Source organism: Grammomys surdaster, unplaced genomic scaffold (genome assembly GCF_004785775.1).
Source record: "Grammomys surdaster isolate TR1022 unplaced genomic scaffold, NIH_TR_1.0 149, whole genome shotgun sequence".
Taxonomy (NCBI): Eukaryota; Metazoa; Chordata; class Mammalia; order Rodentia; family Muridae; genus Grammomys; species Grammomys surdaster.
In genome coordinates, this window is record NW_021604607.1 from 8,902,956 (window position 1) to 8,913,959 (window position 11,004).

At 41.8% G+C, this 11,004-nt stretch overlaps 1 protein-coding gene and 1 long non-coding RNA gene across 2 annotated transcripts in view; both read right to left on the reverse strand.

Moving 5' to 3' along the window:
* Slc3a1 (solute carrier family 3 member 1) overlaps positions 1 to 1,107 on the reverse strand; it is a 32,275-nt gene extending 31,168 nt beyond the window's left edge. The window contains exon 1 of the mRNA XM_028765104.1: positions 655 to 1,107. Coding sequence (XP_028620937.1) covers positions 655 to 1,075 — 421 coding nt within the window. The 5' untranslated portion in view covers positions 1,076 to 1,107. The remainder of the gene's footprint in view (positions 1 to 654) is intronic.
* A 4,542-nt stretch (positions 1,108 to 5,649) lies between these two features.
* On the reverse strand, positions 5,650 to 10,679 carry LOC114619281. Its single transcript, XR_003711103.1, has 2 exons — positions 6,598 to 10,679; positions 5,650 to 5,935 (listed from the first exon to the last, which is right to left on the reverse strand). It is a non-coding gene; the product is annotated as an uncharacterized LOC114619281 (long non-coding RNA).
* Between the last annotated feature and the right edge of the window lie 325 nt (positions 10,680 to 11,004).

The window sequence follows — 11,004 nt, forward strand, 5'->3', positions numbered from 1 at the left end:
AGCACCCAGCTCTATTCTGTCCTAAACCATGGTGACTCTGAGCCAATCCACTGTCTAGCACTGTCTTAATTCAACTGATGGAGCATCCAATTATAAGAATAAGAGATTATAGAACTTTTAGCTTAATTTTTAAAAATACAAAATTTTGGTTCTATTCTATTAATATGGCTATTGCTGTGGAAAATTCTTTATTAGGCAACAACTAACACACCATTGGGCTTTTAGCCTTATCTCTCAGGACTGAAAGTTGAAGACAATCGTCTGCTTGAGCAGACATCACAACACGATGTAAGTATTAATAAACTCTCAGCTAGACAACAAGCTGTGCCTGTGCCTGAAGAGCCAGTCTCAGATGGAACTTGGAGCCACAAAATCAGATTTTAGGATTGACGAGGGAATGAGTATGTGCATGGGTTTAGTGGACAAGAGATTAAACAACTCCTTGGCTCTAAATCCTTCAGCAAATAGTCTTGCCTCAAGAGCAAGGCTCGCCGGCTTCTGCTGAGTGGTACTTGAATTAACTCCCAGGAAACGGGTGCCAGCCATCCTGGAATGGGCTTACCACACAAGCCAGGCACAGAGTGGTTTTGAGGAAGCTGGGGGTAGAACCGCAAACCACCCTCCACTGGTTGGTCCTGAGCACTGAACACTCACCTTTCAGGTCTCCATTCCCATCCTGGTCACTGTCCTTAAAAGACCTCGGGTAGATCTGGTACATGGGACCTGCCTGCCACCAGTCAAGGCATTTCGGAGAGATGATGATGATGGCTACGGTGGCTCCAATGAGCAGGAACACGGAAACCACGGTGAGCCAGAAGAGGATCTCCCGGGGCACCCGGTAGCGAGCCTGGCTGGAGAACTCGAACAGAACTTCCTTGGGCATCCCTGCATAGGGCCGCACCACCTTTAGGTGAGGCTCCTCTGGAGCAGGGATACTCACGGCCTGTGGGGTGTCCCTGGAGCCTGGGTCTTGGTCCTGCTCTGGGATGTCTTCATTTTGGACAAACCCGTTATTTGTCCGGCATCCCTTCAAACTCATACGGATGGAGTCTCTCTTGCCTTTGTCCACATCCATGTCTACCCTGTGCAGCCCTTCCCAGTGCTTTTCAGCAGGGACAGAGGTGGAAAGGTGGCTTGCTGAACGCTGTGGTTTGTTAATGAGCTTTGAATGGTTTATAAATAATCCTGGCTGGACAAAGTCCAGCCAAGGAAGAAAGGGTAAAGTTTAGTAAAGGGGATCAGGAGGAGTGTATGTGTGAAAATTATCTTTATACCCGGTGGCTGACTCAGCTACAGTAACAGTACATGGAGGAGGAGACTGGGGAGAAGAGGCAGGGGTACTAGCACTGGAAGATGCTACTTGTGTGAGTACCAACTGCCTACAGTAATACTAGCCACAAAAGGACAAAGGGTGGAGTGACCCAGAGGGATGGCAAACAACGTGAAATGAACATACGGAGAAATTATCCCTTTTAAAAGGGAAACAAAGTCTGACACATACTACAGGATGGATAGACCATGAGGACATTATGCTGAGTGAAAAATAACCACATCCAAGACAAATATTGTGTCGTTCCACTTAAGTCTGTTTTACAATGTTTGAAGCGTAACATTTTCTTTCTTTAGCTAGGTATAAAAATGATCTTGAACTCTGTAAGGAGAACAGGCTGTCCGTTTTGTTGGCTAGTCTCTTCCTACAGACCCCCGGAAGTGGCCCTGGAGGCAGGGAAGCTCATTATTCTATCTCAGCTCAGGCTGACTCAGTTCAACCTCAGGGCCTTTGATACTGACTTTAGAAAAGAATGTGGTTTTAGCATTCTTGTAAGCACTTCCAGAGCACGGGGTGGGGGAGGGGGGAGGGGGGGATGGGGGGGATGCTGAGCCTTGCAAGTTCAAGTGTTTTACTACAGGCAAATAGTCCTTAATCCTTGCACTAAATAGCTGTTTAATCATTGACAAGTGTAGAATACATTTCCAAGTCCCTGGAAACTGCCAAATGGCTGGTCTCAGATTCCCCAGGCCTCAAGAAATGACATGATCCACCACACTTGAGGGCTTTGATTAGATAGAAGACGTTTAATTAAAAAAAAATATTGTGGGGGGGCAGGGTGTGGTGCGCACGAGATGTTCCGAGGACAATGCTGTGGAGTTGGATGTCTTCTTCCACCTTTGCTTTCGCTCTGGGGTTGAACTCAGGAGCAGCTCCCCTTGTCTCTGTCGCCTTGTCTGGGTGTCCAACACTACAGGGTTCTCTTAGAGCAACTTAGTGTAGAGGAATCTGATACTTGTTCTTGTTTAATGTAGTCTTGAAAACACATTAATGCCAATCTCGTCTCATAAACTTGCAGAAACTGCAATGGTGTTTCTCGTCACTATACACGAAACTTTTGTGATGAGGCAGTTGTATGCTGTTGCTTGTTTTGACCAAGTCTCACTATGTATTCCTGGCTGGCATGGAAGTCACTATGGCAGATGGACAAGGCTGGCCTTGAATTCAGAGGTGGCTAATGAAATGAGTTCCCTTTCATGTTTTGATACTGCATTATCTGTCAAACACATAAATACACCATAGAAGCATCCGTGTTCATCCTCCCCACACCATGACTGAGACAGCAGCGCAGCCCTCTAGCATGCAGAATGTGGGAACTGGACTAGCCTGGAGAGCTCTTTTAAGAGTAAAACAAATCATGAGCTCACTGCTTGACCCACTAAAGTAACACCTTCCAATTTACTATATCCCAAGGCATCTTCACTGAGAGCAAAACACAAGTTAGGGGGTGTGTTTGCAACCAAAGCACTTATCTTTAACATGAAAGTGTATGCTGGTACATTTTATGTAGATGTGCACATTGTAGAACTTTGTACTACCCGTTCAAACATTAAATGCCAGCAGAAAACTTGGAAGAGATAGTTTAAATGGACATCTCATGCAGAATGGTTCATTATACCAAAGAACAAAATAACACTTTTCAATCACATAAAGGACAATTTTTTTAAAAAAGTTTCTTCAGGTAAGGGTACAAAGTAACTTGATAAGTGAAGTCTACAAAGTAATTTGGCAGTGTGTGCCAAGAGCTTTGACATTTTGGGGGTAGTTTTGAAACAGAAACTACACAAAAGAGTTGGGACTGAGACAAAAGGAGGTAGAAATACTTGGAATCATGACTACATGATTATAGGTATATGTGCATATGTAAATGTATACAGAGTATAAAAGAGAACTTAGAGGGCAGAGAAACAATAAATAATGTTGGACCACTGGCTATTTGGAAAAAATAATAAAGCTATGAAGCTAATCTTATTCTTTAAAACAAAATAATTTCTATGAACACCGACTTTAAAAGTAAAAAAAAAAATAAAATTTAGGTATTTTTAAAAAATACACAAAAATAATCCTAGAATTGAAAAGCTTTCCTACATATAATGCAAAACATAAACCTAGAGTCGATGGGGGGGGGTAAGTTTTTCTTCTTCAGAAATAAGATAAAAAGTCTGGAGAGATGGTTCAGTGGTGTTCTTCCAGAGGTCCTGAGCTAAATTCCTAATCACCATCTGGAGACTCACAACCATCTGTAATGAGATCTGATGCTCTCTTCTTGTGTATCTGAAGACAGAGCATTCATGTACATAAAATCATAAATCTTAAAAAAAAAAGCACACACACACCTAGAGGAAAACATCTGACATGTGACATTTCAGAGTGTAGAAATCTGCTTTACAGTTAACACAGAAAGTCAGACAAAGGAACAAAGGCAATAAGCACACAATACAGGAAAAAATGAGAAGTGTTAAAAATCTCACTCAAAACTAAACAGATAGAAACCCAAGTTAAAAGGTTAGTCTCTGGGTTGCTGTAGAGAGTGGTAACACGCCAGGCAAGAACACAGACCAGGGCCCAATTCTTACTACTCACACTTTAGTAATTTTGTCTTTCATTTTATGGGTACTTTGCATGTCCATCTGTGCACCATGTATGTACATGTCAGGCACCCATGGAGGACAGAAGAGCAAGCCAGGAGAACATCAGATCCTTTGGGACCAGAGTTACAGATGGTTGTAAGCCACCATGTGGGCACTGGAAATAGAACCCTGGATCGCTAGAAGAGCAGTTAGTATTGTTTCCGTGTGTGTGTGTGTGTGTGTGTGTGTGTGTGTGTGTGTGTGTGTGTTTTCAAGACAGGTTTTCTGTGTGGAGCCCTGGTTGTTCTGCAACTCACTCTGTAGACCAGGCTGGCCTTGAACTCAGATATTTGCCAGCCTCTACCTCTTAAATGCTGGGACTAAAGGTGTGTTCCAATTAAGTGAAGTAGTTTTTAAATCACACTGTGTGTGTCGAGTATGTTTGTGTACATGTGCATCACAGAATATATCAGAGGTCAGGACCACCATGGAAATCACATCTCTCCCTCTACCATGTGGGTCCCAGAGGTCCAAAACGATCATCAGGATTGGGGATAAGCATCTTTACCTGCCATCCATCTTGTTGAGCCTAAAGTTTTTGACAAATTGCATACATAAAGAGGCATTACATGGCACCTACAGCTTTCCTCTGTTGTCTTTTCCCAGGCTACTTTTGAGCCGTCTTAGTCAATCATGAGGGTTACCCCCCCCAAAGGAATTCCTTTTCAAAAGTTATTTTTTATACAACCATCTTATCAGCCTTTGGGTGATGGCTTTATTTTAGTTACCTCTCTCATTCTGAAATATTAAAGTATCTAATTCTAACCAAGTCTAATTGTTTTTCTTATCTGGGCACAGTAAACCCCAGCTAAGGGCATAACCACTGCAGTGCAGTCAGTGAGCGCATTTCAAGCCATGCAGATGAAATGTGTAGAAATAAATCCACTACACTGAAGTTTATTTTTCTGTGTAACTTCAAAACTGAATTACCCAGAGATCTCAAACCTCCAGCAAATCTTTCAATGGTTTTCCTTAAAAAGATGACCACCCACACAGTTTGCTCTGTAATTCCTAGAAAAAGCAATGTTGACCTAGACACAGACACCAAATGTGCTGCTGTGTCTTCTTGCCAGACTTTCTTGCACTTCTGACCTTGAGTGAGAATTCCATCTCTCAGAAAGGGGTGCTGATGCTGGGGTACAGCGGTTTCCCATTTCCTAACTATAAAACACACTGACTAACCCGTGGGATTGTGAAGCTAGCACAAAGGAAGCATGGTGTGCTGAATGCTGAGTGCTGGCCCAGCACATGGAGAGCCCTGGGTTTGAACCCTGATACAGTAATGAACAAGAACAAGGTTGTCCAGGTGATGTATTATCTCAAAGCACATTTTAGGCCACTTGCTGGAGCACCTACCAGCAAATAACCTGCCCGAGCAAGCAAAGCTCCATTTCTTGCATTGCTCAATACAGGTCTTGGAAGTGACCTGGATTAAACCAAAAGGGGGCTCAAGAGATTTGTTTTCATGTACAAACCTTACCTCCTCTTGTGAGAGTCCTAGGAATAATTTTAAAAAAACAGCAACCACCACAACAACGAAACCCACCAACCAAGCCAAATAAAAAAATCAGCCTCAAGATGTGTTCCTACCAGTTTGAATAGCACTTGGGGTAGGAAGATGAAGCAGTGGAATGGTAATGACAGAGTAAAGCTTTTACCTCTTTGTCCCTAGAATAAAACCACAAGTGCTACCAAGAGGCCAAATGCGTTTATTGCATGAACATGGAAAGGCTAGGTTGGCAGGGCAAGGTGGAAGTTCTCCTCCGCCTCCTCTCATGGGCTAGATTAAAGCTCATAGCAGAACAGACTGCACTGGTGGAATGCTCGACTCTTTTTTTCTTTCAAGTTTACAAAAACAGGACAAGACTTTTTTGTTCTTCTTTGTACTTCCGGGCTCTTGGTAGGTCGATCAGCCTCTGCTTTGTCACCAGAGTTCTCAGCTGGCTTTACAAATAGACGTGCTCAAGTCTGCCATCTGGTGGAAACGATAGATATTGAGACCATTTGCTTTAAGTGACTATATCTAAACCCTATGTTGGGGAAAGGGGGGATAGGTCATTCAGAACAGCACTAAGAAACACGAAAGAAGGAATTCATTTAAGAAAATACCTGTTTAAAGGACACTGAAACTACAGTGGGGGATTATAAACACGTCTGTAACTAGAAAGATGTAGCATCTTCCTGAGAGGGACCTCATCCCTTCTCTAAATATCACCAGCCAGCAAATTAATCTATGCACTTAAATAAAAACACAACCAACAGGGAAATATTGTCCACACTATCCAAAGATCATCCTGAGGGGTAAACACATTCAATTTGGTTTTTTTTGTTTTGTTTTGCTTTGTTTTTTGGTAAAAGTCAAATGAGGGGCACAGACAATCAAGTGTGGACTACAGTTGATATTCAAGATGACATGATACCGCTACATGGAATGACTGTAAAACACAACCAAATAAAACAGGAACTATAACCAAAGGGACAAGGCTGGCCTCTGCAACAGCTGGAACCAGGAGGTAATGGAGGAGTTATAGGAAGATGCTGTATTATATTCTGATCCTTTTATGTAGTTGAATTAAATGTCTGTGCCTGTTATTTACTAAGAAGGACAGTCATAAAGGAAAAATTGCATTTACTTACTCATAATAGGAAAACATTGTCATTGTATGGAATTGAAGGTTGGTAAAACTGTTGAAGAAAATGATAACATTCTAAACTTTTGCATATCAACGACTCCTTAAAGTTCAAGTTTAACATGTAAGATCTTTGCAGTCTATGTAAACTAAACTACTTAAAAACCTTCAGAGTGACATCAAAAAAGCATCACCCAGTTTGAACAGAACCTCAGGGTATGCTCGGCTCTGCACCTCTCAGCTCTTCTCTGCAGTAGAGCTCAAAGCCCTTCCTCTGCTTGAGGGAAAGCTACCCAAGCAAAAGGAAAACCACAGCATGACTTAAGGTCTAGAGGATGCTGCAACACCATGCTCATCTTAGGAATTCAGTTACTCCTGAAGGACAGGTAACCTTTGCTCTTAGCTCCGCCCCTCATTATCCTGCACAAACCATAAGCAGCATCAGTGTGGTGGAGGGAATAATTCATAGCTATGTTAAGACTAAGGTTAACTTCCTAAATGTAAAAAACTGATTATTAATAGACTATATAAGCAAAGTTAAAGATATACTTGGACAAATATGAGACTAAAAGTTCACATTATATTATCTAATAATTGAGACTTAAACCACAAAAATACCATTTGATATTCACTCACCAAACTGAAAATATGCAAAATGGGAAAGTGAGAAAAAAGGACCCTCTTGTATACTACCCATGTATAAATTGACACCTTCACTAGAAGATTCCGAACCATTTAATTGATTTTGTTTCTTATTTTGTTTTCATTCAAATGCCTTTTTTAAAAAAAAAATCCCAGTACATGGACAGAAAATTGGATCCACTTTAAATGAACTTGGAATCTTCACCCAAAAGGAATTGTGTATCAACAAAGTGCAAACTCGTATTACTGAGCTTCCCTAGGACTTACTGGTACTTGACTAAAACAGATAAGATACTCGGCAACATTTTATTTGAACATGCTGTCCCTCAGTATAAAACCACATTAACAGCAACTTAAGACTTTTATAATAAAAGGGAAATGAGTTTGAACTGAAAAAAGAAAATTACAGAACACAACACTCACTCGCTTTATAACTGCTACCCAACCTCATGTGCTAATGTTGGGATGTCTTTTCCAGCTAGGACAGTGGCATATGCCTGTAATCCCATGGCATGGGAGGCTGAGACACAGGTGAAGACACACAGCAAGTTTGTCTCCACATAAACAGCCAGCCTTCTCCAGTCCACCTGCACGGCTTCTGGACTTACGTCTACATGACTCAGCTGCAGGCTGTCCTCCTGAGACTCCGTCCAATGCTAACATTACATGCATTGTGTATCATAAAGAAAAACGACAGCTCAGCTATGGAGTGAGGCTTTACTAAAACTCACTTCACACCACTGCAAGTGGCTACTAAGCCTTAGACTTTGACTTGAATGCCAAGTCAGGGTATTCCTTCAGAAATAATTTTACACAGCACTTGACTGTAACAAATGTAGTCCAAACAGTATACAGCCCTCAGTTCTGAACTGAAACAGGAACAAGACTGATCAAGTGGGCGCAGCCATACATCGTGACAGCTTTGCTAACGACAGTTACAATGCTACTGACAGACGGATGCTTCAAAATTCAGAGATTGCAGGATACTTAAAAAGCAGTTTGTAATACATTTAACTTTAAGATACCATTTAATGACATGTTTCTTTCAGCTCCCCAACCCTAGACATATTTGGGAAAAGCACAGCATCAGAACTGCTTCAGTCCAGCCTTTCCTCCTTTCTATCAAGCGACTCAAGATCTGTGCTGGGGATACGGGTACGCTACATGGTTAGTCTTCCTTGGTAATGTGCCTTAAATTAGGAAAAGTCTAGAGACAGTCACTTCAAAGGAACTGACATATGTACCAGCTGGGGTTAGGGTGGAATACTTGACCTGAAGACAATTAAGGAGTGGGACTTAAAAGTCAAAATACAAAATCATAAATATCTAAACTTTGAATAATTATTAAGACTGAGTTTTACTACTGAACTTGCATAAGGAAAAAAGGGGACCATGTGGTAGATGAAATTAAATGAGCAATATAATGAATGAATTATAGTTCAAAAGTATATAACAAACAGGCTGGCAAGATGGCTCAGCAGGTCAAAAAGCTTGCCATTAAGACTGACAACATGAGTCTGATCCCTGGGACACACATGGTGAAATGAGAGCTTACTGTGGCATCAGCACGCAGCCCCCACATACATAACATGTATACAGAAGAAAAGTCATTACCATAAGGAGTTACCCACTTCACATTCCAGAATGGACCTATTTACAAGAGTACAGTTTAATTCCACTTTCACTAAAAAGAACCAAATTCAAGTAAAATGAAGAGAGTACATTCTGGCCAGAACTCCGCACTGGAGCTACAGTAACCAACAGTGTAGCCTTTGTAAGAGTTTAGACAAAAGGCAACAGGGTATCAGTAGGTAGTAGAAGCAGACACATGTGCTGGGTCATCAGTGTTTGACAAAGGGCATGGCATTGGTACAACTCTGTGAAAAGGAAATTATCAATACTATGGATCAAAAAAATCAAAAGATGTATATACATAGAGAGAAAAAAAGAAAAAGAAAAATCCTCTTAAAATGGCAAGAGGAAGGAGGTATCTTCCTGTCTGCTGTCAAGGTTTCCTCTGTAACCTAAGACAGCTCCCCATCCACTTTCCCACTGTGGCACTCAAGACTCATCAGAGCAACGGTGACACGTGGAGAGGCTGGGCAACGGTGAAGCCTTGTCGACAGTGAGTATAGCCACTGGCATCATAGACTATATTTCTGAAAGCTAGAAATATAAAACTAGGCAAGAGGAAAAAACAAAACAGAAAAACCACTCAAGAGTGAGGCAGTCAACAACTCCCAGAACTGTCCTGAGCTTGAGGCCAGGCTAGGCTACAAAGCTGAGTTCATAGCCACAGAGGAAAACTATGTCTCAACAGACAGAAACCCAACCAAACAATAAAAACACTTAAACATCAGGAATCATATGTGGGATGATCTCATAGAAACTAAAGGGAAATGCTAATTGTGAGAGGCTCAATATGCAAAGCTAAATGGAGATTTCAAACAGACTGGGAGAGTGTGCGCTCACACAACACAGCTAGTAATCATGTTAAAACGTCAAACGAGAAAGACAGACTCAAAAGATCAGTGGCATCAGGACCCGAGAACTGACTTCAGAAAAGAAACTCAGATGGCCAACATGCATTTTTACACGGAATGAGAAATCCAAACTCTGCAGATACTAGAGAATTGCTTGCATCTCTGGCAAAACACAAGGTAGGCAGTACTGAGGGCTGATGAGGAGTGGGGAGATGGAGACATTCTGGCCTGTGGTATCCATCTGTGCATCTGTAATATAATGCTTGGCACCAACTGCAAACGCTCAGGACCCAGTCGTCCCATTTCTGGAAGCACCAGTCTAGAGTAGTATTATTACACGCTCAAAGAGCATGTGCAAGATGCCTGGTTTGGGGATGTTGCAAACAACCAGTATTTGAATGGGCACAGCACTAAATACTATGGTACAGTCACAAAACTAGGTAGTATGCCTGTTTTTAGTGTGACTCAATCATTCACTTTCTAGAAGAGGGGGATGTGGAAGAAATGCGAACAGGTTAGGTTGAAACCTAAGGCTAGGAAACACTATTTCCTCCTCATAATATACCCAAACAAAACACAGCCGGCAGATCTGTGGGGAAGGAGAGCAGTCCATGTTTGAGATAGTCTCAACTATGTAGCCGGACTCAAACCTGCAGTTCTCTTTGCCTCTACCTCCTGAACACTAGTGTGAGCTGCCAGGCCCAGCAGTGACAGCATTTAATCTTTACTTTCAAGACTCCCACTTTTCTTTCCCCACCTTCCATATAAAGTAGATCACAATTGCAGGCAACACGGCCCACAGTTTAGGCAAGAGCTTTTACCAAGGGTCATTTCTTGTGAAAGTAACCATCTAGGTTCATTGGCCTAGTCATAACTAGGGAAGCCAACTGACTTCTTAATTTCTATCTTCTAAAAGTTAACAGTTCTTTATTCACCTTTAATTCCAACTTTCAGGAGGCAGAAGGTAAATCCCTGAGTTCAAGGCCAGCCAGGGCTATGTATTGAGATTCAAATAGGAAAAGGCAGAAGCACTCTAGAGTTGAGAATGGTACTTACGCAGCATTTTTTTTGGGGGGGGGTGTTATCACATACTGGGGAGACCCTGAGCTTTACCTCTATATAACAGTGACATAAATCATCAAGGGAGGGGGGACAAAACCAGAAGCCTAGGCTACAGGAGTATCTAAGCAGCACAACTTTCCTGTTACACTGAAGACCCTGAGTTCAATTCCCAGCAGAACAAAAGCAAATAAAAAAATAAACAAACCAAAACACTCACCTAGTTTTTC